The sequence below is a fragment of the Crinia signifera genome, chromosome 2 (assembly GCF_055691185.1).
Source record: "Crinia signifera chromosome 2, ASM5569118v1, whole genome shotgun sequence".
Lineage (NCBI taxonomy): Eukaryota > Metazoa > Chordata > Amphibia > Anura > Myobatrachidae > Crinia > Crinia signifera.
The window spans coordinates 97885316-97912274 of NC_139218.1; the positions used below are offsets into that span (position 1 = coordinate 97885316).

The following is a 26959-nucleotide window of genomic DNA, read 5'->3' on the forward strand; positions in this document are numbered from 1 at the left end:
AATGGCAATGTGTGGGCCCACGATTATTCTTAAGCACGTCGCTCAGCGAGAGGCTGGGTTGCCTCGTGTATCCGAGTACTTAATACAGAACTGTCAGGTCACATGACCTGTCACTTACAGGATGATTCTCCTTTATCAACTTTAAGCCACAATACCTTCAATATGCTGTTAAAGCAGCTTCACAACACATTGGGGAACATTCCAAGGTAGTGGAGGAATTTACAAGATATATACTTACACAGCATAATGATCATTTGTAAAAATAAATGCTGCCAACTGCCTTTAAAATAAAACTTTGATTTAATATACAGGTTTTCTTTTAAAATACAAAATAGTAAAAGAAACAGTTGTAAAACTAGACTGTTTATAGATAAATCCTACATTGCATTGTGCAACAGCAGTCCACACCTGTGATATTCCGAAATTCTTGTGAGCAGCAAGAAAACGGAAACTATGAATCCTGGAGAGCAGGCAAGTTATAGAAAACAAAGCTGTCAGTGACATTGGGCCAAAGGCCATTATCATTTCCTTCCCGACCCAGGTATATTGTAGACGGCGACCAGAACACTTGTCAAGGACAAGAATATATACAGGAAATATCTGCTTGCATCAAAGTCTTTAGCATTGATTTGGATTCCAGTAAACATGTTTTGCCACCATCTTAGAAGCGCTTGCTCTATTGTAAGTTGTCCATAAAACAAGTTCAATTGTTGCATCTTTCAGTTTGTGATTAATATTTCAGCAGGTTTTAATGTCATTTAGGAGCTGTGGGTCTGTAGCATGACACCATGTTGTTTCTCGGAAGAACAGTAATCCTGCGGTGGATGGATACATAACCATTTTCCACGGGTGCACCGTTTCCTGCTTGTGATCCTGTATTTGTCCAATGTGTTGAGATCAGAGTCACTAACATTCCATGAGGTAATTGTTATAGATCCTCTTATCTTCATACATTACAAATAATGCACGCCATAAAGGAACTGCTTTTTGCTCCTTGGAACATTTTATGTGTAGAGACTACGAAATGCCAAGAATGAAATGTCCTTCATTAGAAATATAAATCAGAGATGTATGCTTACATGGATAATAGCAGGTGAGGATGAGAACATAAGCAAATAAAGGGTCATAAACGATTGACTGGTCTGCTATAAAAACCAGATACATCCTGCTCATGGGCTTCTTTATTAGTGGTAATATAAATACAGCAAAATGAATACTTCTCAGACCCTTCATAGTCAGCCAGTAAGAATCCTGAAGTAGTTACCCTTTAACCTAAACCTGATCTGTTAACAAAGTGCATTAACTTGCTCTTTCCACAGACACTCAGACTTGATTTACTACAATTGAGGCACCAATTTCAGAAAACCTGGAACTGTTCAACCCTTATTTCACAGAATAAAAGCCTAGAAAATGACTTTATGAAACAAATATTCCCTTTTTTAATATAAACAATTTTTTAAAAATAATTTGCAAGTCATTTAGGGCCATATTTATTGAGGCACGATAATTCCCGCACACGAAAAAGGGTTTGTAGCCCTGACGTTTATGTCCCAAGCTATTCAATCACAAATCCATTTCCTCACTTTGCTAATGCGCATTAATCAATAAATCCTGGGATAAGCGCACGGAGCTATGATGTGCTTGCGGAGACAGAAAGTGTTCGAGCCTCAGGAGGAGGTGAACAGAAATCGTGCAGCCTCCAACTGTATAGGCCCAGACACAGCTTTCAAGTTATCTCAATCCAACCCTTATAAATTCTCCAAATTAATAGACAGGGCCATTTCTATAGGGGGATGGGTAGTGCAAGCGCACAGGGTGCCCCGCTTCCGACCGTGTGATTGCACAGCTTGTGCTGGCTACTATTGTGCCAGGCCACCAGCTCCTCGCCCACCCATAGATTCTCCTCGCCGCCCGCCAGTGCCGCTGACTTCAAGCTGCCAGTGTTACAGTGATTTCCATGCAAGGTTGTCTTTCTCTGCTAGGCCACAACCCTGCAGCAAGGCCCCCTTTTTGAAGTGTATGCACACATTTTATTTCCACAAGTATGGGTGGGTGGGGGTATTTTCACCTGCTCGCACTGGAAGCCAAATAGTCTAGAGACAGCACTGTGAATATTTTAGTAAGTATTGAGGAATAATTTAATAAAGTCCTCAATACATACATTTACATCATGATGGATGTAATCTTTATATCTTTTCATTCTACAAGAAGCATGTCTGTATAAATTAAAATGGACTGTTATGTATTAGATACATATATATTTGCGGATTGCCATTTATTATGTTACAGTTATTAACTGTATTTTCAATTAATTTGATCCTCAATGCACCTGGCATAACAATTATTCCCATGCTTATAATATTAGTGATAATATGAAAGGTCAGATTGTTTCAAGCAAAGGAATATTCCGTTGAAGGTGAGTATAATGTATTATCGATCAAAGCTGACTGAAGGAGGACATTTTTTAAATTAATCAAATTATGTTAGTTCACCAGAGGTCATGTTAAATTGTCTCTCACATATAATGACTGTTACTGACTTTCCCAATTACATTTCTGTAAAAACGAGACATACATTCTGCATGAGAAAATGAAACGTCTGTACATTAGTATCAGTGTGAACTTTGATGGTGAAGATCAAAGGTCCTGTTAAACATATGAGCTCTGGTGAAAATGTACTTCTTGATGTGGGCAGTAGGTGGCACTGTTCTGTCGGTGTACACAGCTCTTACATGTTTATGGAGAAATTGATAAGGCATCTCTCAATTAAATCACAATTAAGCAAAGCTTCTTCTGCAGGAAGCCACATTTATACCCCTATGTTTTAGGTATTATTGGTATGACAATGGAATTATGTTCATTATCCATACACAATGCATTTTAAAAGCCCACAACTATCTTCCCAAGAACCCAGGTGCGGTGTTTCAGCATCAGGTGTGCTAGAAAGTGGATGCATTGCTTAAATTGTTTCATCTTTAGAGAAATATAACAGCACTTATTTATCAGCTACATTTTGTAATCTTGCTGCTTCATGTGAGAATGAGTGTGTACAGTATTACTTTTGGCATCACTGGGGATGGTTAATGTGGTCCAAATATTGTACTTGAAATTATTGCATAATTACATCTGACAAGTATTAGACACTGGTAACTTGTAATCTTTATCCTTAGGTCAGTGGGAAAAATTCAATAATTGGTTGTCAAAAATGTTTGTGCCACATACAGTTTGTTATCCGATCATGGTCATTTAACTAATCTCAGATATTGGTTTTATCTTGTCATGCTGGAGTGCAATTAGCCATTTATATTGAATATAGTGTCTGAACAAAAGATTACCACCAATAAAAAAAATTAACATACAATTAAGAGGGTGTGTTACCAGCAGGGCAGGATTTTGTGTTTTTTTAATTACACAACCTCCTGCTGAGATAACTCCTCACCAGTAATGGTTGGGCTGATTAGCATGCTGATCTTGTAACATTCTGGCATGAGGGGGTTGACTGATACTCTTTCTATTTTTCTTACTCCCCATTATGGCTGCACACACAGAAAAAGTGAACTCTTGCACATCTGATCTGTTAACGCTGTGAGATATCCCTAAAACCTCTGACCTTCTGATGACAGGTCCTGCTCAATAACATGGTGGACATTATAAAGTGCAGGATTCAAAAGCATAATCAGTCCTAATATTAGACCTAAAACCACAACTATGAATAAAAGCATCTAGCAAGAAACTCGTATAAATCATGTAAATTCAGGTGTATCAATCGTGGCAGAACTAACGGCCCCTGACCAAAATCTAAGGCTGGAGCTACAGAAGCACCGGCTCAGTCCATTCAGCAGTAATTGTGAATTCTTGCAGGGGTGCCTTAAAGTGATGGTATCTCATAATGATCCGCATATAGAAAGCCCCCTGTAGCTTTTATGTCGCTGCCCCTGCTTCTGTAGTTTCACAGAGAGAAAAAACAGTCAGTCAGCATACTGGAGGGCAATTAGGGCCATTTGGATAACAACAATTACAACCAAATGACCCTTTGATGACACCAATTACCAGGCCACTTCCTATATGAAGCTCACTGACAGTTGGTTTAACCCTTTGAGTGCCAAGGGAAGTTGTCAAAATAGGTGTGAAAATTGCCACGCAAACTGTTTTTTTTTTTTTTTTTATGAACATGAACCCTTTGAGTGCCAACGTTGCTCTGAGAGATCTTCAAAATATCTGGTAAAAATGCCAGCGACTGTTATTTTATCGGGTGCAATATTTAACTAACCTTTAATGAATTGACTTTGGCTGTATTTGTATTTATTTATATTAAAAGAACAGTCGCTGTGAGTGAAGCTGGCATTTTTAGAGGAAATTTTGAGGATCGCTCACAGCAACGTTGGCACCCAAAGGGTTAAAGGGGCAGACAAACTGTGAGTGATATAAAAGTAGATAACACATATACTGTATTTATAGCATTCTCACAATGGAACATTCTCTGGGATTACCTTCAATCAGATTGACATGACAATGCACTAAAATCTTGTGTTTGTGTTAAACAGGTTAATCAGTGAACACTGTAACCACAGCTCCTGAAGACCAAAACCGATGGATACATTCTACATTCTGGGTTACACCTACATTTCCTGCTACATAACTCCACTTACTGGGGGAATGCATTCTGTGACGTGCCACCAGACAGCGCTATAAAGTTCCGCTGTTCACTTTACCACTGTAACTTCAATAAGGAATTTTTGCTTGTTTTCTTGCAATCTTCTTCTACTTTGTTAATTACTTATATCATGTTATATATATTTGAATCACTGTCGTCACATGAAAAGGATGGATTAACAAATGGCTTGTTTCTTTAACAAAAAAGGGTGTCTAACAGTTTTGAAATGCCATTCTTAATAAATGCTGTAAAAAGTAGGTGTCTAAAAAAAATGAATTAGTATTAAAAAACAACTTCTAATAATTTTTTCTATATAAAACAAAGCAATGTCAAGAAACCCATGGAACAGTCCTAGAGGTGGGATGAGCAATGGAATCAAATCCAGGACCTGCAGGGAATATATTGTAATATCCCACTCCTTAGTGCGCACCATAAGCAGGATGGATATTTCATTACATAAGTCAATGTGCAAAACGGAAACCATTCTAGCCAATATCCATAAATAATTGATAAAACATTCCTGTAATGAAATAAAATCAGAGGAAGTAGAATTGCAGTATGTTGTAAAATGCACCCAGTTGAATGTATGATTACACGTGGTTGAATGGCCGTCGGAGTCATTGCAGCTGCTCTAGGCAGTCTAGGTGATCCGGTATAGGGAGGCCAGTTAATATTGTCAAACACCTGTTCCACACAGTGAGGGTGGGACACACAGGCTGTGCAAAAGGAATGTCAAAAGTGTAAAAGTGAACAGAGTTCAAAGCGTCATAAAATGACAGTGAGCCGTTATCGTAGTCTAGCAAGATCCCAATGCGGCGGAGATGTGGAGAAGGCTCGATGGGAATCTCCTTACTGTTATGTCTTACTACCCAGTTGTTATTACAGCGACAGAACACCCAGGAGGCAGAATTCTTCCCGATCCACTCATGCTTGGGTGCAGATTTGTACGCAATGCCAATGGCATACCTTGAAATGACAAGAAAAAATAAATCATTATTTGTAGGATGTTATGGATCTTCGCATGACACAAATCTAGGGCAGGATGGATGGTATATGTGATAGCATTACTGCCTCACAGCACTGAGGTCATTCCCACCACGGCCCCAACTGTGTGCAATTTGTAAGTTCATTTTTCTGTACACTGGTAACATGAAGGGATACAAAGAGGAATTGCACAATGGGTCTTAGCTAAAGCCATAATGGCAATAAATATAGTAAATGTGAGATGAGACCAGTGGCGGAGCCAGGGGGATTTGAACTGGGCGATCACCCTCCCCCTTGTAATATATGGCTCTAACCATACCCACTTAATGATGCTGCAGCTCTAGGCACAGCAGCATATACAGTCAGCACTGTATTCCTGGGACTCATCACTATGACACCTGCCTCCGGCATTGTCCCACGGACACTTCCCTACTGTCCCATGTTTACCAATCATCTCCCCTCCCCAAATTTACCATTGCCTCCTGCCTCACCATGCATGGCTCCTACCTTACTATCTGCAAATATCATCTCCTATTCTTAGATGTACCTCTGCCCTGATCACCATAAAGGACTGCCTCCCCAATTGTGCCCCTGACCCCTCTCCCCATGAGTGCCACTGGATCCTACCTCCCTATGTGCACCTACAATCTCCAATTCTCATATGTAACTCTAACCAGGTTTTCTTTGGAACCAGTACAAGTTTTCTATGCAATTTTAAGTGCACTTTATGGAAGTTCTGCTAGTAGTGCACTATACTGTATAACTGCTAGGACCACTCAGTGGTATAGAGATGGGAGTAGGTTGATGATGATAAATTAAAAATGTATATTTTAAATGATAAAAGGATTAACATGTAAATTACTCTTAAAAGTTTTCTTAAAAAGAATAACAAGCAATTCAATTATCCACAGGGCATTTTGACAGGGGCATAACCTGACAGCAGTAGGGTGCTGGGACTGCAGGAAAAGGGTGAAGTCGGGACTGCAGAGGGGGGGGGGGAGGAGTCAGGATTAGAAAGGGGAGGGGTACTGACCACCCAATGAACCTCCTCCCCTAAAAGTCTAGATCCGTCACTGGATGAGATCTGTATGGGGCTGTTCTTTACCATATTGATCAAGTACAGTAAGTACAGGTTTATAGCAGCACTTCATGGGGTATAATAGAAATATACTTTTGTTAATGTTATTTAGTTCCTTATCTGCCCGATGAATGGGTGCAGTTTGCCGTTGTAACAACAGAGCCTGTACAATCTCTACACAAAATGATTTGTAAGATTTAAAGTTTAATGTAAAAGCGAAACTAAGTAGTAATAATGTTTTCAATTATTTTCATGCAAACTCTTCTCTAACCAAAGCAATTTATAGAATGCCACATTTGTCCTACTGCTGACAATTGTGGCCACTAAACCAAATCCTTGCTTTAACCCGAGAAAACATAATAAGACAAATCACCTCATTCTTTTTTATATAGAGAATGTTAAAAACTTCAATTTCCTCTGAACATCGATACTCCGTTATGTAACACACTTCTGGGAAACACTGGTCTGCTTGTGTTACTGTTCAAATATTATTCCTTCTTCATTATTTATAAGCTTCTTATAAAAAGCAAGAAAAGCCACGACATGCAAGCCCAGGGACCAAGCCCTAATACATACCAGGTGCTTCCACTTATAACCACTTCCCAGTAATGGCGGCCACTGTCAAGGAACACATTGCCAGCCACACCATAACTTCCTTGGCTTGTAAAACGCTCTGGTGTGTGGCTCTTTTTCGAAGAGCTTTCATCTCTTTCTACGGTCAGGTTGTCATGCGAAACCTTAAGCTTCCGGTGCGCAGATTTTGGGTCTAGCTTAAAAGGTTGACCTATTGGAGGGGGAGACAGAAAATATAGAAATTTAATCACAAAATATATATTTTTTAACATATTTACAATGAAATTGCAGCATGTGTAAAAGTACAAGTCTCGCTGCCAGCACTAAATATAAAATATGGTTATTGGCATTGGGGGACTATGCTGTGTCATTGATGCAGATCTAAACTGACTGTCATATTGCACAGCTGCGTACCAACGAGGTTGAATAAAGTTCAGGCTGCATTGTAGAAAGATGGCCACCATCTTGTTCAGGATCAGAGTACACCGAACAAATTTTCTTTTTTTTCAATTTTATTCAGAACTTTTTCTACTGGTATAACATCATTTAACATTTGACAACATGTCAATGGAGGTACAGTTTTTTTTTTTCATTGTAATTTTTATTAAACTTTAAAGTGCTTGCATCTTATGTAGGGCTGGACAATACAAGCGAAATGTTAAGGCTCGTACACATGGGGCAATTTGGGGCTATTTTCGAAGCAATCTGACTAGATCGCTTAGAAAGTAAACCCGGATCGCTCCGTGTGTACAGGGTATAGAGATGGCAATGTGCAGTCCCATGCGTCACCATCACCCACAGGAGCTGCCAGTGCATGCACGGTCTATCGTGCTAAGCACTTGCCTCCGCATGGATTTCTCAGCACACATCGTGGGTGTGCAGTGATGTGTGCTGAGCGATCCGTGTATGAGCAAGTCACTCAGCACCGGACCCTCCATGTGTATAGGGTTTGAGACAAATGACATACAATGGTGAATTGAAACAGAGATGAAGCCTAGGCAGAGAAGCTCATACACTATAGATAATTCTAGGCAGATAAGCTCACGATAATTAGTTGGCTGAGCTCCATTTAAAATTTAATAAATGCAAATACAGTATGCAGAGAAGAACAAACTTTGTGATTTGAGGGAAAATCCAACCTGAGATATGACAACTAACCCTAATACCCTAATGCAAACTCCTAAATTAACCCTCCTACTCTAACCTTAAAGGGCAGACTGGATGGGTCATGTCATTCATGTCTGCCCTCAAATTCTATAGATCTATGCTTTAACAATAGATACACAAGTTAGCGATGATTTGCTCCCAGGGCTCATAGAAATGCAATGAGCGGCTTTAGTGCGGCATAGCAATTCCATGCTGAGGGTGCAACAATCACCAGCTGCTGTGGTGCAGCAACGATAAACACACCCTACCCAAATGTAACTCTCTCTGCACATGTTACATCTGCCCCACCTGCAGTGCAGCATGGTCCATTTCAGAAAAATGTGTTTTGCAATCAAGTCTGTATTAGGTGCATGGTCTCCACCAAAGTATTTTTTGACACAAACATATCTGCTCTCCCAGAAGTTGATTTTTGGGTAGTGCACTGCACCCCTGGAAGATTGACTCTCCTCTTGAATCCCTCCCACTTCCAGGAAAGGCAGATGATGTTGGGAATCACGAGTCAACATTAAGGGGCTGAAGTTAAATTATACAAATTTGGCTAATAATGCGGATTCCCCCCAAAGTCCCCAGCTGCTTTTCCCCTCTGTACTTCTACAGGAGAGGAACATTCAAATGTAAGAAGGAATGTTTTGAAAATCTGTTGAAATCTAATTTTCTCAAATGTCTACTTATCTGCTGTGATTGTACTGTGCTTGCAGAGAGCACATAGGGGTATTTATTAAAGCTTGGAGAGAAATAAAATTGTGAGCGATAAGTACTAGCAAATCAGCTTCCGCCTTACGTTTTGCTACCTATGTTTGAAAAATGACAGATAGTAGCAGATTGGGTGGTACTTTATTTCTCACAATTTTATCTCTCTCCAAGCATTGATAAATACTCCCCTAAAGCTCTATGCCAGTGGTTCCCAAACTTTTTTGAATCGCGGCACCCTAGAGCATCAAAATATTTTCAAGGCACCCCTAGGCCAAATGCTTCTTATTGAGAAATGAAGTGCATTGTGTTTATATATCACAGTTATGTGGTGAGGGACAGGATTTGCTTCTGTTTGTCTACGTATATTATGATTGGCAACCACAAGTACTGGTTTTGCCTGGTACATTGACCACAAATAATATGAATTGATCCCGGTTCACCAACCCAAGGCACCCCTGCAAGTGTCCAGAGGCACCCCAGGGTGCCTAGGCACACAGTTTGGGAACCACTGCTCTATGCAGTGACTTAAGAGTACAGACTAAGATATACATAGGAAACAAAAAAGACAACTGCATTAAAACGATGTCAATACATGAAGGTGTCATTAGCGTTGGCGCTGTTTGTACTGGCAAGCCCTAAAATTCAGCAGCATAGAGTACAATGGCAGGAAATGGCTTGGGAAAATCCACACCGAGTTGATTTAGCTCCTGTGCAAGGTCACAGATTATGTTTTTCTGGCTGCGCAAAAAACAAAATGTAAATGGCCCAATGACTCACATGTAAAATATAATCCACCATAGGCAGGAGTATTACATAAATCAGTGGTTCCCAACCCTGGTCCTCAAGTACCCCCAACAGTGCATGTTTTGCAGGTCTCCACACAGAATCACAGGTGCTATAATTAGCTCCACCTGTGGATCTTTTCAAATGTGCCTGAATAATGAGTGCACCTGCCGGGTGACCTGGAAAACATGCACTGTTGGGGGTACTCGAGGACCAGGGTTGGGAACCACTGACATAAGTTATGTAATGTGATAAGCTACCAGAGGTTCTGAGTGACTTGGTACCCATTCACAACAAGCTCTGTGTACCCACAGGAAACCATCAGCATACTGTAAGTTATCCTGACATATTCCAATTCATACTGTATCTGTGAATGTTACTAGAAGCTGGGTCTTAGGAAAACATAAACTTGTCTTTCAGCTTCAGTTTTTCTCACTTTTAGACTGCCATTTGCTTGCAGACAAACACTTCCAAGGACATTCCTCCCCATGGAAGAGCATAGACAGCACTGGTCTAGATGCCAATACAAAGAGGAATATGAAAACAGGGCCTGACAGGGAGAGGCCATCAGCAAGCTTCATTCCCAGCCCCTTGGTGTCCCAGTAAGACATGCGATCCTTTGCTTTAATATGTGATCTCATTTAAAAAATAATAAGAGGGGAGGCGCTGGGGGTGATTTCAAGATAATATAATAATATACTTTGTCTAAATGTTCAAAACTGGGCATTTGTATAAAATTACAAAAAGCAGAAAAATAGTCAGGGGAAGACATAATAGCCAGGGGTCTAAGGGCCAGATGTATCAAGCTTCAAAAATTGGCTCCTAACTGACATGTTACAGTCTGGGTTGAAAAATTATAGGTAGGAGCTGATTGGCTGGTTGCTTATCACTCTCCACTTTATCACTTTTTGAGGCCTGATACATCTGTCCCTGAGTGACCTAATGACCAGTATTACAGATTGCAATGACAGTTGCAGTATCATCTTTCCACTTTTCTACCATTGCTGCTGCTGGTCTCTGTGTATAGCGTATTCACAGTTTTAAGCCCATACTCAGCTGTGCGAAAATACGCAAATGTCTCAACCGCCAGGATTTGTATAGAGATGCCCACAGGCGGCTTTGCAGACCCAAGCAAGCAGCTGCAGATCATTCGATTGGCTCAGTCCTATGGTCGAGAGGAATAGTCACGATAACCAAGACATTGCTACCATGTTTTCTAGGAGGGGATCAGTCTCAAGCTAAGACACGCCTTGAAAAGGGTTGTGATTTGCCTGCAATTCTGCTTCCAGTCTCCGTTATTTTGCACAAACACCCTGGGTTGTAAATATCGACATCTCTGAACCAGGCCACATATTGTCACTTCAGATATTTACATTCTTTATGTCTGCTGTACAGTGATAGGTCCTGGATGTGATGGGCAATGATATAGCGGATGAACATACTAAACTTTTATTGTCATTCTAGTAAGAGGACGTGAAGTAAAACAAAAACGTAACATAAAATAGTGTCATTTAAGACAATTGCAATAAGAAATTGTAATTAAGGTGCAAATAATTAGAGAAATGGTTTAATTATTAAAGGTCTGTACTATTTCTGGCAATGTTTCTAAGCAACGGCTTTAATTGGATCACATGTATAATACACATAGATACAAATGCAAAGAGAAGTGCAAAAATACAGCTCTAGACGTTCTAGATCTCAAACTACTATAGGAAATTAAAGGGGCTTAAAAGGAGGCACGTCTATAAACTTGTGTAGATCAAAAGAACTCTCTGTGGACTTGTAAATAGCAAAATAACATTCCGGTTTTCTTTTTAATACTTTAGAGTTCAAATCCAGGATTATGCTTGGATATCACCCTGGGATAATAAAGAAACATGCTAAGTGAAAGGAAATCTTGTGCTTTTAGATATACAGTACAAGATACATTTGTGTCCATTGTATTTCCTGCACTGGAAGACAAACTATTGTACTAGCGTTAACAGATTAATCCAAAGCAGTAGTCTGGTTATTAGTTGTCAAAACATTTCAGGGGGGATAATAATAGTTTTATACGTCACGATTTGCTCTCACACAACTTACTTTAAAATGACCATCATGGCTTTCATACGCATGCAAATATTGTTGTTTTATGCCATATGTTTCCATGCTCTGCATAAACACAGGACACAAATGCAGTACAACCAGAGGATGTAAAGATAGATAAAATAGACAGGAAATTATCATAATTTCCATGTGCGGTCGCCAGCATTGACACATCTATAATAGATGCAGGGTGTTCTGTGCACACGGGCCCACCTGCACCTATGTTTAATACTTACCTCACAGATGTCCCTCATTGGCTCTGCATCAGCAACACAAATCAATGTTAAAAAGGTGTGGCGCCATTTTCACTGATATTTGTGCATACACAGCAGAGAGGTCTCTGGGAACAAGGAGCAGGTGGCATGTTCCCAAAAACCTGTACATGTGCAGTAGGCACAATGCCAGTCTACTTCACCACAGGGAGGAGGGTGTCCACATGGAGTCTGTACATGGGTGTCCTACTCTCTTTAAACCACTCCTGGCACCAAAAATGCCTGTGTTACATATTGGTTAACTGTGCCATTTAATGTCTCTTAATCTGTTACACAGATGCCCTTTTCAGGATCTGGGATTACTTGTGGCTTTTAAAAGATGTTATTTATTAAAGATGAGTAGAACAAAAAAAAAAAGCAGGCGTTATAACCGTGTCCAGCTAACAAGGGCCACTGAGACTGCACCGAGGCTCAGAGGCACTTTAAGAGTACAGAAAGAGAGAGGATGACCTGGCTATCATAATTACTATCTTTGAAGTAGGCGGGCAACAAGGGTCGTCAGCAGGGAATTATGCAAAGATGGATGGAATTTCTATTACTATAATTACTGATTTACATAGCGCCACAATATTACCCAGAGTTGCACATATTTCTCATTCACCTCAGCGCCTGCCACAATGGAGTTTACAATCCAAGCTCTTTAACACATTGGACTATAATTTATGAGTGACAGCTTGACCTTAAAATGCAAAGCAGTTCTAATAACTGCCTAATAAGCCTGATGTGTTTGCACTACGTATTAGTGTCTCTTTACATTCTGATGCTGAACCACTGAGAAGTGGTGACTTGTAAAAATCAGTGATTCGGAAATATACTCCTTAGACACCACACAAAAGGCGCCCGATATGCAGGGTCTTGCTAAGCGGTTTTACTAGATTGATAGGACATGCTCATTCTTCTTCTTATTGCGATACAGACACGCGGGGCCGCGCATCTATATAGCTATAGCCTCCACACACACACCGATGTATGCTTAGTTTCTAAGCGACCTAGCTAAATCGCTTAGAAAATGGCTCAAAATCGGCGTGTGTAGGCCCCATAAGAGTAGGGGCCATTCCAGTCAGCAGCCAAATAGCCATCCAGTACGGATTTACCTAAACACTGGCACATGGCTAGAGAAGGATGAGGACAATAAGATAACTTGTGAAGATTTAAAAAAAATGGGATTTTTATAATGTGCTCGGAATAGGAGACATAGTATGCCATAATGAAAAAAAACTTTTTGACATTGTCTAAAACTGAACTATAAGTAGACGGTATAAATCCTGAAGTAGAAGGTATAATATCTGAGGCCTTATAGCTCAGTAAATACAGGTATATGACAGCATTCAGGAAGCCTGATCCATTATCCCTATGTATTTTGTTTTTATCACTTTTGGGAAAATGTGAGTACTTCCCCTTTAAAGCAAATTGTAATGACTAGCCAGCAAAAGTTTAGGGGTATTTGTTTTTACATGGAATTTAAACATGAATGAGGCCCGATGTTCCTGGCTACAATTCAGTGTCAACAAAAAATGGCACAAGGGAAGCACTGCGGCATAACATGCCATGATATAAACAATAAGAGGAACAACAAAACCTGGGCCAAAGTACTCCAGAGGCTTCCGGGATAAAACGGAATTCTAGACACAAAATATTAAGGAATATATGGAAAATAATATGAAGGGGGCAATATATGTATGGGATGGATCGGGCTTATATGAAAAAATAAATCAGGAATTTACTTGCTTTGGGGGTTTTTTTTAACTACTTAAGCTACTAAAATTAAGGGCTTTTCTATTTTATCTGTGACATAAGCCAGGGTTGCCTACTTGACCTTCTCCTTCAGGGAGAAAATGCTCTGTTCCTGGCCTTCCCTGGTAATGTATGATTGCCATCACCTGTGGGGAGCTAGGTAATTGATAAGAAAGGCGTTTCATCACAGGTGATGGCAATCATACATACCAGGAAAGTCCAGGAACAGAGCATTTTCTCCCTGAAGGAGATGGTCAGGTAGCCAACCCTGACATAAGCTAATATCATCCCTTTCCAATAATAGTACTGTACTTTGTTAGGAGTCCACCCAATTAGTAACTAATTCCCAGGGAAGATTCCTAATCAACACAATAAGACTAGGATGGGATGGGGATAAGTAGGCAACCTGTAGACAATAAAGGGGCATACACACATTTAGATGTGTGCTAAGCTATTTAGGGTAGGCAATTTCCTGATGTCTAGATCACCCATCGAGTGTCCATAAACATGCAGCTATGTGTACTAAGCGATTTTGCTTAAGCAAAAAAAAAAGGTTGTGTAGTGGTTCACAATGAGAGATCTTGACTACTATTGCTGTGTACACACGGGACGATAGGGGCTGAAATCGCTGGCAATATGGTCGCTGAGCGACCATATTGCCAGTGATTGGAGTGTGCACCAGCGATAAATCGCCGGGTGCGCGCTCCCGTTTTCAGCCCCTGAATGGTCGCTGGTCGGAGGAACATGCTCCTCCGACCAGCGACATCCCCTGCCTCTTCACCCAGCAGTGTTTAAATTTTCATCTGCGACCATCTCTGGTCGCAGATGAAAACGGGACACGGGGCAATATGATTGCTGAGCAATATATTGCTAGCGATCATATTGCCCCGTGTGTACGCACCTAAACGCTCATTCTGTACACACAGAGAGATTTGCAGTCACTTGCTAAGCTATTTGACTAGATTTTGACGTCATGCACTGACAACTAACGGGTGATAGCGACGTACGGGACAGCGCATCACCATCGCTCGGGGGCATACACATGGGGAGATCTAGTCAGATTGCTTATAAGAGAGCACAAAATCTCTCCGTGCGTATGCCTCTTAACAGAGCAGAAATAAGTACCTAAGTGACACCTTAATATATTGTGGAAAAGCAGATAGTTTTATAAAAAAAATCTCATATATGCACAGCAGAAAGCATTATGGGATTTATTGTGAACCTATAATAAAATATACTTGGATGATTATTATTTTATTTGTGTAAATACAGAAAACAATTCCGCCCCCTCCTTACAAACTCCTGAACTTGCAGGTACATATATAAATAGCGGTACTGTTGCCTAACTATAATGTAATGTAACAAAAAGGTGAAAACCTAATGTCCTATATGGCTCCGCAGACAGAACTTATCACACAGAAAAGTGATATACAGTAAGGGTTTATTTGCAGCTGCTGTTGAGTATGGATTCAATCTTAACAGAATGTTCCTTTAGGGACTTGCTGTTTATGACTGTGTGCTTGTTAAACCAGACATAAACTGCTTTCTGCTTGGAATACCATGCAGCAAGCCACTTACCCCTGATCTAGCTGCACTACAGGTCATGACACTGCAGATATTATCTGGCTTCCCCACTCTTTCACCCTCATGTTCCTATTTTTGTAGGGGAAATGAAACATGTTTCTTGTGCAGTTGAACAATTAATGCTAATAATGCACACTTCCTATGAGACTTCATCTTTTATGGTTTTATAGATTTCCACAGCTGCAAAAACAGCAAAGTACAATTTGAGCAGGTAGTACCTTGGGATAAACTTACTGATAGACAATAAAGATCAATACATAGGAAATGTAAAATCAGAGTAAAGGCTGTGGGAATTCCCAGTGAATGAAAGACAGGTTTACAGGTTCTGGGGGTGCGACTTAGAAGCTAAACGTGATGTCATGATGCTTAATTAATATAAGTCTAGAACCACAACACTAAATGGGCAAATACAGAAAGTGACTGTAATCAGATGCCGTGTATACATTCTGCATGCTACACTTACGGGGCCAAATGTAATTGGGTGAGAGTTTCAGAAAGTGAGAGATATTGGGAGAGCTTTCCCCTTTTTTTTAAAGCAGCAATCAATTACACTGCAAAACCAGGTTGATTTTGCCATGTAATTGATTGCTGCTTTAAAAAACATGGGAAAACTCTCCCAATATCTCTCACTTTCTGAAACTCTCACCCTATTACATTTGGCCCCATGGTGCTTATTCATTGTCATCCGCAGTTCTTACAAATTACATAACACCTTGTTGCCCTACTCACAGAGATAAGAGAATAATTATTAGGCCAATTTATCCAAGTCATGCAGTGACAGGAATTGGAAAGCTCCCTCGCCTCTTTCATTTTTGCGGTGGTGACAGAGTGTTTGTATTGGATATGCCAGCACCTCAACCTAAAGATGGTGCTAACTCTCAGTGGTCCAGCATGCAGGGTATTCTGACATAATAGGTTCAGTATAGAATTGGTTAGAAGCCTAATTACTGTATTCAGACATATTTGTTGCACCAAGGATAGAGCTTATGTATTGGTGCTAGGGTGCATGGATGATGATGGGCATGAAATCAAGCATACACATAGGGGCAGACAAGGAGACCTGAAACACAAGAGGCTGATTGCGAGCCACATAAGCATATTTTGTTGGTACTGCTTCTGCAACTATATGCGATTGCCACTACAAGCCCTGCCCTGGGCGCTGCCTCTTGGAGGCCCACATGTGCTGGCTGCAGGTCCCTGGGATCAGCAGCGCTGTGCCTATCACAGGTGCTGAGCAACACTCCGCATTAGGCATCACTCAGCTTCTAAGCTAGACGGGTGCCGGACGGGGTCCCGACAGTCATTTACCCAACGACAGGATCCCGACTGTTAAAACACTGACAGATGGGTTCCCAACGGCCACCGGGTATTCTTCCTCGTGCCCGCAGCGTGGCGAGCGCAGTGAGCCCACAAGGGGCTTGGTTGCGTTCGCCATGCTGTCTGAGTCAGTCGGGATCCCGATGTCGGGCTAATGACTCTCGGGATCCCGACTGTCGGAACCCTATACCACACCCAAGCTAGCCCTCATACGCCTATTGGCTAGGATTCACAGGAGGCTAGAGACGTGCTCTGAAGGAGAGTAAACTGAATGCTGCATACAGGGTGCAGCCGCGGCTGCCAGTCCCGATTGATGGTGCACTGCTGCATGAGTGGTGCAGTACCTACATGACCTGTCCTGGCCACAGTAACAGCTACCATCTGCTTGGCCAACCTTTACTCAAATAGGAACTTCTGTGGAGACGCACTTATAAAAGTACACCCAGGATTCATCGCCAGGGCTGATCTGTCATACAGAGTTTGAGTGACCACCGGCAAACCTGGACAGCATGTGGCAGCACCTTCACCCTTCTGCACTTGAGTCAGCTGATTAAGCTGCCAGCGTGCAGAATCGTTGCTCAGGCCAAGCTTTTTGTGGAGTATCAAGTGGATGAATCCCGATAAGAATCCTTTAGAATATTATCACCTGTTGTGAATAGGTGCTTAAAAAAGCTCTGGAACTAGATCAATACAGGCTTTTAAATAAAGTGTCACAGTCACTTTATAAAATAAAATAATGATGTACAGTACTGTGCTATAATACATTCAAACTTGTAACAATATAGCAATTGTGCAACTACAAATGAGAATAAAGCAATCCTCTTAACTCAGAAGGAAATTAAATCACAATGTCCATTAAGGCAAAATGATTATATACTTTTCGAGATGGAAAATGTTTTTTTTTTTTTTGCTTTATCCGTCCAAATGTAAAGAGAACAAAGTCTATGAATGGCTACTTTAAAAAGTAACAATTTGATAATTATCCTATAAAGCTGTATCCATCCATGAAAGGGTTAGGCCCAGATGTTGCCGAAGGAAAATTAAACTAGGACCCAATTATGCTCACTCATGCTCAACAAATTTTTTAAGGCTACAGAGCAAATGAACTGGGGTCAGCAAAGCCTGCAGGCCTCCGACTCTCATAGATTTGCCAGGCGGAATTTTCCTCATCCAACTCTTAATAAAACGGTGTTTCTTTCCAGCATTAAAAAAAAGAAAAACAATAACACAACCATCAAATATTTAAAACTGCAAACCATGACCTCATTTCACCTATTTATTTACATAAATATAAAGGAACATGTTTAGAATTAGTGCTTTGTTCTCTTTGTGGGATTCCAGGAATGCTTTATAAAGACTTAAAAAGCATTTTTTAAGTAGAATGTGTGTGGCACTAGTGTTAAAGTAAAATCGTATAGTAAACATGACTGTATGGAAAATATGCTGGCCAGTATAGGCATGAATGTTATCTAGAACCATCCCAAACAATGATCAGGCAGTCACCTGGTCATGGTCTAGTAATCCCTTATACTGTACATATATGTCAGGGGATGGACAGGAAACAAAACATAAATAAATCTCCATATTTGGCAAATTAAGCATTACCCAAAAGGCTAAACTGTAATACATTGGGGAAAAGTATACATAAATATCTGGAAATAATGTATGCTAATGTGATGGGATATTCAGTATCTGTATTCACTATCACCGTGAGAGCCTTCTTATAGTGTGCCTGTCACTCTGTAAGGGAGACATTTTCTGGGCTTGTTGTCATACTTGCGTACCCTATCAGATCGGCTGGGAAGCTTCCTAAAATCAGATGCTGCTTCCCGGAAATGTAGTCAAGTCGTCCTTAAATAGGATAGTCCGGGGAGGCCGATGGCACGATTTTAATCATTGTGGCCCGGTCCCCTGCTTTATAATGGTATGCGGTCTCTGTGTTGACAATGTCTTGGTCAACATTCACTAGATAGACCACTAATAGTTGACAGTGACTGAGTCGACACCTACAAATGGTCAACATACCTAGGTCGACCCAAGTTTTTCACTTTAAAAAAAAAAAAAAGGTGGTTTATCATACTTTACTAAGTGGGCATAGAGCGAGATTGTAATCGGTTGCAGACATATGTACACATATGTCATCATAGACAGGAAAAAATAGTGAAAACTTATGTACCACGTACATTTCGGTCTAAAGCTTGTGTCGATCATATGTCAAAGTCAACCTATGTTTACCATTCTCTGGTGTTGACCTAGTCACGGTCGACCATTAGTGATGTCTATCATCTATACCGTTGCCCTTTCCAATGCTGGTAACCTGGCAATGAATAGTGGCGACAGGACTGCGATGTTGCGAATACATGTCCACACCCCTGCATTGTCCACCTGTTGTGCAGCCACACCCCTGTAATGACTCAAACATGCATCCATGCCTCCCATTGTGAGGCCATGCCCCCTGTTTCACCTACCGGGCCGCCCTTTCCCACATGGGGGGAAATGGATCTTGAGTGACACACTATGTACATTTTATGCAGTTATATGCCTTGATGAGGTCTTTTTCAGACTCATTGTAGTTACAGTATCTGCCTTTGTGTCACTAACTTGAATGCTTCCTATGCAGCCTTCTCCTTGTCTTTCAGTATCTTTCAGAGTCAGATTCACTAACTCTAAAGACGTTAACTAATGTGAAGCCCATAAAAACACCTTCTTTTAGCATCACTTAGATAAGGAATTTTGAAGTGAGGTACTTTAAAGCCTTAATCAGGCTCAGTTTCAAGAGTAATGGTGGTAATAAAATCTTGTTTGATTTAACAAGTGGCTGAGGATCAATGTTTTCCTTCACAGGCTCCAATGGTGGACAGCGTGGCCAGTTTCTGTTGACATAGCGGCAAATTATTGCACTACTGACCCATTCACAGATAAAACAGCAGTACTCTTGTATATCTACCTTACAAACCCATTACAAGAGTTACAACTTTCAAATCACCACAAAACTGCCACTAGTATTGGTCATAGGTCCTTATTCTGGTTCACTCGCAAAGGCAAATTCCTTCTTAGATGGACAAAACCATGTGCACTGCAAGTGGGGTAGATGTTACTTGTGCAGAGAGAATTAGCTGCATAACTCATAAAAACTGGAGATTTCTTACCAAATCTTTCACCTTCTGAATCTCTCACCCTACTACATTTCACCCTATACCTCTAACTAGACTGTATAGGCTCCCATATTGTTTCTGAGGGGTATAACAACATGAACTCCTGAAGATTCCGTGGGTGGCTTTTCCTGAGTAAGACACAATGTGTGCCAGATACTAACGGCTGCTGTTTTGACTCTAGTCAAAATAATAAAAATCTTCCTGTTTAAACAGCGTTCTGATAACACTAGACCTGTAGTTGTACATGTTTTCCTAATCGGTTACATTGACTTTGTGTTCTGTTTAGCAGAAAGCAGGTTAAATCTGTGACTTGCAATTTTCTGTTTAATATTACATTAATGCTAAACCACAGAAACAGCTTGAAGAATATTTATCAGCAGATTACTTGCAAAAAACTGTGACACTTATTAACTTTTATCTAACTTCACACTACACAACACTTTCAGGAAAATCAATGTGACTATCTATTAAAACTCTGCTTAGCCAAACAGTATGACAGATAAAACTATGAACACTTCCTGTTGACCAGGAAAGCCAATAAAGCAAACAAATAGAGTAAAAAATATATTTATGTAGATGCATATTTTATTTGGAAGAAAAATAAATCATTAAACATTAAAATAAGATGGATTCAGCTTACACACCAGCAGAACGATGATGATTTTTCAGACTGATCCACAAGTTGGGTAGATCACATTGGCCTACAGATAAACATTGGTCATCATATGACCAGACCGCCAAATGTCCATTTATAGACCTCCATAGCCGCTCATTCTGTTCACTGACACACTTTTAAGGAAAGGGTATTTTAATGGATACTGCTTGTTAGTGAGCAGGTAAATGCCGCCCCACCGAACGCACGTCCCCACCGCCCGAATCCAACACTAGCCTACAAGCGGATGTGTCTCAATTGCCTCCAGTGTAATGTCTTCAAGAGAATTCAGCCATTAATACACTGATCCCACCACCTTCCCCCCAAAACACTGGCCTCATTATAGCTACTGAGTATTGTTATTGTGTTAATAGTTTTATACAGGACCCTTTGGTAACATTTTTACACTCCCCTCACCTGAGCTACTTGCTCCCTGGGCATTTTACCAGTTTGCAAAGATAACACAGATGAGTATTTCCATCATATCTTTCTATTAGCAAATACAACACAAAAAGTTTAAACAAGATGACCTATCAGTAGCCAGTATGGTAGTACATATCATCATCGAGTAAGAGACACATACCCGAAATAGGAAAACGGTCACTTACTGTTGGTCTTTAACTTTCCGGGTTCACTGTTACGACTGCCGGCCTGATTGATGGCCTTGACTATAAAGATATATTTGGTGCCACTCTGTAGACCATGAACTGTATAGTGGTTCTGCTTGATGTTAGGAACAATCATCCAGCTGTCGGCGGAGTTACACAAACCTGCAAGTTTAATAAACAGTAAATAAACATTTAAGGAAACATGACAGATAAAATAATGGAAATTGTACACTGTGGTGTTAATATAAAACATGAATGGAGAAAGCTGGATCTCATGTGTAGAGCTCTCACAGTTGCTTTGACTTTCATCATGATTTAATTTTTATGTAAATTTATACTCAAGACAGGGCAAGAAGTATTGGTACAGAGATCACACAGTATCCAACAGAGTAATATCAAAGGGTACAATTGATCTGTCGCAACATTGATGGTATATAAATTATCAAAGTCCACTAAATCCTTAAAGGTATAGATAACCAGAGATATATTAAGATAAGAATCTAAAAAATGCTTACAGGCTGGCATATTTGGCGTTAAATACAGACAATATTCTGGAATTAGGCGTGGGTAAAATAACCATCAATTAATATTCTCAGGTTTAACAGAAACAAAACATAAACTGCCCATTGCAAATGGGTGTGTGTTGTTAGGTCTACAACAACTAGGTCGACATGGGTCAAGGTCGACATGTGTCTAGGTCGACAGGACATTAGGTAGACACAAGGATTAGGTCAACATGGGCAAGTTCGACAGTCAAAAGGTCAACATGGGGTTTTTCACAGTTTTTTTGACCCGAAAGCGATCATAGTCGACATGGACACAGTTTGAAGTGCACCTTGCATCGAACGCTTCGCTGACAATGCTTCGGGCACACTATTTTATTCTCCTACCACGCCCTAGTGGATGGTAGGGCATGAAATGCCGCCTGTCGGCACATGTCGGCTCAAAAAACAGTGAAAACCCCATGTCGACCTTTTGACTGTTGACCTAATGCTTGTGTTGACCTAATGACCTGTCGACCTAGTGGTCTCAACCCAATGCTTTTCAACCTAGTTGCTGTAGACCTAATGACCGTATCCTCTGAAAATAGACATGTATTCACAAAAGCTTGATTATCTGTCATTTACATTGATAGTCCCAGTGATCACTTTCTGCTCTAAAATATTAAATATTTTAGGTTTATGATGACAGCGACTATTCAGTCTCAGTGTACCCAAAGTTGAGTAACTAGAAGAAGCCATGTTTTAGTCTAGTAGTCATGAGATTCAGCCTATGAATGCACTAGTCTAATGTCACAAACACCGAAGCTGAATAGTGTCTCTCCAACAATACTGTGTTTCATTGTCAAAGATTTGATTGATACTTATGCAAATCTGTTGTGTTGGGTACACACGGACTAATATTTTGGCCATTCCTTTTAACAGCCGATATATATCAGAAGCCTATTGGTGGGTGTGTACCAATGATGTGTCACCACAACATAATTCACAGCTGATACAGCTGAAGATATATTTGTGCTGTGTTTACATGTGTTACAGTGACCATACCTCCTAACTATAGAAGATCCGGAGGAGGGACACTCTGCAGGCCGGGGGCATGCTCAAAATTTGGGGGGCATGGCCTAGTGGAAAGGGGTGTGGCCTATACTCATGACCCTTCATTTTTGCCACTGTGAGGGCATGGCTAGCGGCTCTGTGAGCTGCTGACCACTCCCACAGCCCTCAGGCGGCAGAAATAGACGCTGTGCGCATGCATGCAGTGTCTATACACGAGTGACAAGGGGGTACTCCCAACTGTGAAAACTATGCGCAGACATACCACCTTTTATACTTTGACCTTGATAAAATTCTAAAACAGCAGTCTTCGGTTAGTAAGATGTTTTCGAGAACTGGTATAACTTAATTAACAGACATTAAATTAGCATTAACAAGGTGTAAAAAGCAATTATGTTGTGTGCAGAATGCTGTGAGCACCTCTATCTTCAGCAAGAACATGAAGAATGAGTGATCCATTTAACGAAGAATAAGTGATTAATATGCATCAGCACAGTGAGAACTACCCCAGTCTGCAAAGTGTTACGTAGAGAATGTAAAACAGCTTTGTGCATGACTACATTTCACATCTGTGGTTTGAGGCACAATTGCAGCAAACCTTGCATCAGCCTCTAAGACTATAAACTACTGCTTTACTGCACCCCTCTGCCACTGACTGCACTGCCCGGATTTAAACTACAGCACACCCCAGCATTACAAGGGGACACTAATCCAATTTTATACATAGCAAGGAAGACATGTATTTGTATAACAAGCTACAACTTTCTGTACATGCTGCTAATGTTGGGAGTAGGAAAGAAGTGGAATGTCAACAGTTTATCATGTCGACATTCCATTTGGGTGGTCATGCTGAATGTCGACATGGTAACTGTATGTCAAGCGTTCAACCCTATCAACGTTCTAATGTCAACATGATAACTGTCGAAAACTCATGAGAACTATACAACACCCACAACATTAATATACAGAGGAGCCTCTTTGAACTTTGAAGTGGATGGCTACAGCAGCAGAATACCACCCCAGGTTTCACTCCTGGTAGCTATGAATAGGTAACTGAGGCTACAGTGGATATTGCACCCCATTACAAAACCACAACTAATAATAATAATAATAATAATAATAATAATAATAATAATAATAAATTCTCTAATGCTGCTTTCACATTGCAAAACCTGCTCTGACCTGTTTTTTTAAACGTTTCTTTAACCGGGTCAGAGCCAGTTTAACCCCTTTACATTGCATGTTGTAAACGGTATATTACTGGTTAATTACCGTTTTTGTACCTTTCACGTTGTGTAAGGTACACGGTAATTAACCAGTAATATGCCCCCAGCCCCTCCCCTTCCCCTGGTGCTTGCCAGCGCACACTGCGCGCACTCACCAAAGCAAAGCACCCCACTGCTGGGCATAAGAGCTGCATCGCTCAGGGGGTGACCCTACCTCCCTCCCACGGGCAGAAACCCCACTCACACGCCTGCCGCAGCATCTCTCTGTGCGGCCGCTGCCTTCACCCCCGCCGCTCCGACCTGCGGTAACTGGGGCAGCGCAGCTGGGATGATTTGTGGAGAGGAGCGCTCCCGGAGCGGCCGCTGCTCGGGACCCCCAGCTCCCGGGCCGCCCTCACCCACGCCTCTCTAATGGAGACTCCAGTGAGAACGGCCGGACAACACCTCCCTGGCCAAGCCGGCCGCAGGCAGGGAGCAATGTGGGAACTGGCTGATCGCCGCAGGCAAGACTTTGCAGGCGGACTCCCCCTCCGAGACCCCCAGGAACGCCGTTTTCCTGCTGTCTCCCCAGCGTTAGAGGTACCTGGGGAGGGTGTGGGAGACACCGTGGTTCCAGGGGAAGCGGGGGGGACCCATCTTGCAAGGTGCGAGGGGGGGGTGCGAGGCGCGAGATCCCGCTGGCCAGGTACTAGGGGAGTCCAGTGTGTAGGGTCCAAAGTACCGGTTCAGACCTGTTCACACTGCAGAAATAACGTGTCTGAACCGTGTAGGTTAAAACTGGCACTTTCACACTGCATCTATAACCGTTTTGAAACGGTTAAAAATCAGCAATTTACCGTGTTATAGCGCCAGTGTGAAAGGGGTATAATCCTACTCATATTCGTAACCCACCTCTCCCACAGCCTAACCCTAATTTTAATCAGCAGAAGCTGCTACTGTGTCCTATTTTCATTGCTTTGCGCAGTTTAATGGAATAAGTCACATGCAAAGACAAGGAGGTTAAATATATGTGGACACATATGTAAAAATGGAAAAAGTCATTCATATTAATCTCTTCTGCATGTAAGAGTGAATGAGTCATTACACTATTTTCTAAATTTTTTAAAGGAAAAAAAAGAAGAAGAAATAAACAGAAAAGCATGTGGGATAAGACAGCCATTTCCTACTGCCTGTATTGAGCTGAAACGTAAGTACTTGCATATGCTGTTAAATATGTAGCAATCGACTTAAGGTGCTTAGGTTCTGCTATAACCTACTTAAATGTAAATGGCCTGCATTATGAGGTATTCACTTTAGTGCTTCGCTGTTTATGAGCAGCAGAGAGATTTAGCTAAGCTCTCATACAGCGCTTCAAACATCTCCTGGGCTGACAGGAAAAAAAACTGCACATATTCAAATTTTTAACCCCTGAAGCAAAGGAGTCAGACAATAAGCACCTCAGCAGTGTCTGAGTTTATGACATCATCATTGATTAAGAACCTTACTGGTGATAAACATATATAAATATATAACAATATAAGGTACTTGTTTTCTAGCAGGGCGCCCAGTTTTCTTACGTACACTACCGTAGTAAAATCGCATCGCATTGCATCTCATGGGCAATTATAGTGCCATGCGATGCGATATGTAATTTATTCACTGCTCTGTTGGCCTCAGGGTATCGCATCGCACCTCCCGCAAAATCGCAGGCAATTTTATAGGGTGCGATGCCATTCCATTAAGTATACACTTGTATGACATACAATGATGTTTCACTGACCCCCCCCCCCCACTATCCACGCCACCCCGAAGCATAGCGAGCGCAGCGAGCCCCGCGAAGGGCGGCGGAAGGCGTCTTCCCAACGTTTTCATACCCACACTATCCACGTCAGCGTGGAGTTGATTGTATATAGTGTGGCGAGCGCAGCGAGCCCCCGAGCCCGAAGCGTAGTGAGCGGACGCGAAATACATGTAAAGTAATCCGCGGCCGCTCGCCACGCTATATAAGATCAACTCCATGCCGATGTGGATAGTGGGGGTATGAAAAGGTCGGGAGGACGCGTTCCGCCACCGCTCGGGTGGCGTGGACAGTGAAACATCATTGTATGTCATACAAGTGTATAGCTAATGGCATGGCATCGCACCTTATTCAATCACATGTGATTTTGCGGGAGGTTGGGAGGGGCCAACAAAGCAGTGAATAAATTACATTAAAAAAATCGCATCGCATTGCATGGCACTAAAATGGCCAATGAAATGCAATGCGGTGCGATTTTACTACAGAGAATAGACCTGTACGCTGACAGTGTACTGGGCGCCCTACTAGGAAACAAGTACCCAATATAATTGCTATCTATAGGATTGTAGAAACAACTAAATACTTTTTGTCTCATAAGTTTGCCTTTGCATGAGTGGCTCCAGATCAAGATTAACTCCTTCAGTGGTGTTTTTTTGTTGTAGGGAGCGCTCCCCATTGGGCGAGTTTTTTATGGGGAGCGCTCCCTAAAAAAAACCCACCACTGTCTCCCCGGGTCCGGGCAGCGCAGCTGAACTGTCAATCAGTGGCTCCCCGTCCCTACATGCTGCGACCCGGCTTGGTATAAGTCGGCACCGCAGGCTGTAATGTAACAGCCGGGGGGCGGGTTGAGCTGGGGGCGCGGCGGAGGGGACAGAGCCGGGCAGCGCTGAAGCTGCCTGAGTTCAGCGATGAACTCAGCAGCACTGCCCGGCACTAGTCACTGGCAATTCCGAGAATTTTCTGGGCTTGCCAGCCTGGGCATTAAGGCCTCGGGATTACCAGTGAAGGGGTTAAAGCCTCAATGGGCCCAGATTGGCTGGTGTGTCATCACCGGCCACTTTATCA

The 26959-nt window shown here is 41.6% G+C and overlaps 1 protein-coding gene across 7 annotated transcripts in view; it reads right to left on the reverse strand.

Moving 5' to 3' along the window:
- Positions 1-281: 281 nt before the first annotated feature.
- MID1 (midline 1) overlaps positions 282-26959 on the reverse strand; it is a 352642-nt gene continuing 325964 nt past the window's right edge. For all 7 annotated transcript variants that reach the window (XM_083172594.1, XM_083172596.1, XM_083172597.1 and 4 more), the window contains 3 exons: positions 21339-21500; positions 7292-7499; positions 282-5619 (listed from right to left, as the gene is read on the reverse strand). In XM_083172594.1, the coding sequence (XP_083028720.1) occupies positions 5271-5619; positions 7292-7499; positions 21339-21500 (719 nt within the window). In that variant the 3' untranslated portion in view covers positions 282-5270. The remainder of the gene's footprint in view (positions 5620-7291; positions 7500-21338; positions 21501-26959) is intronic.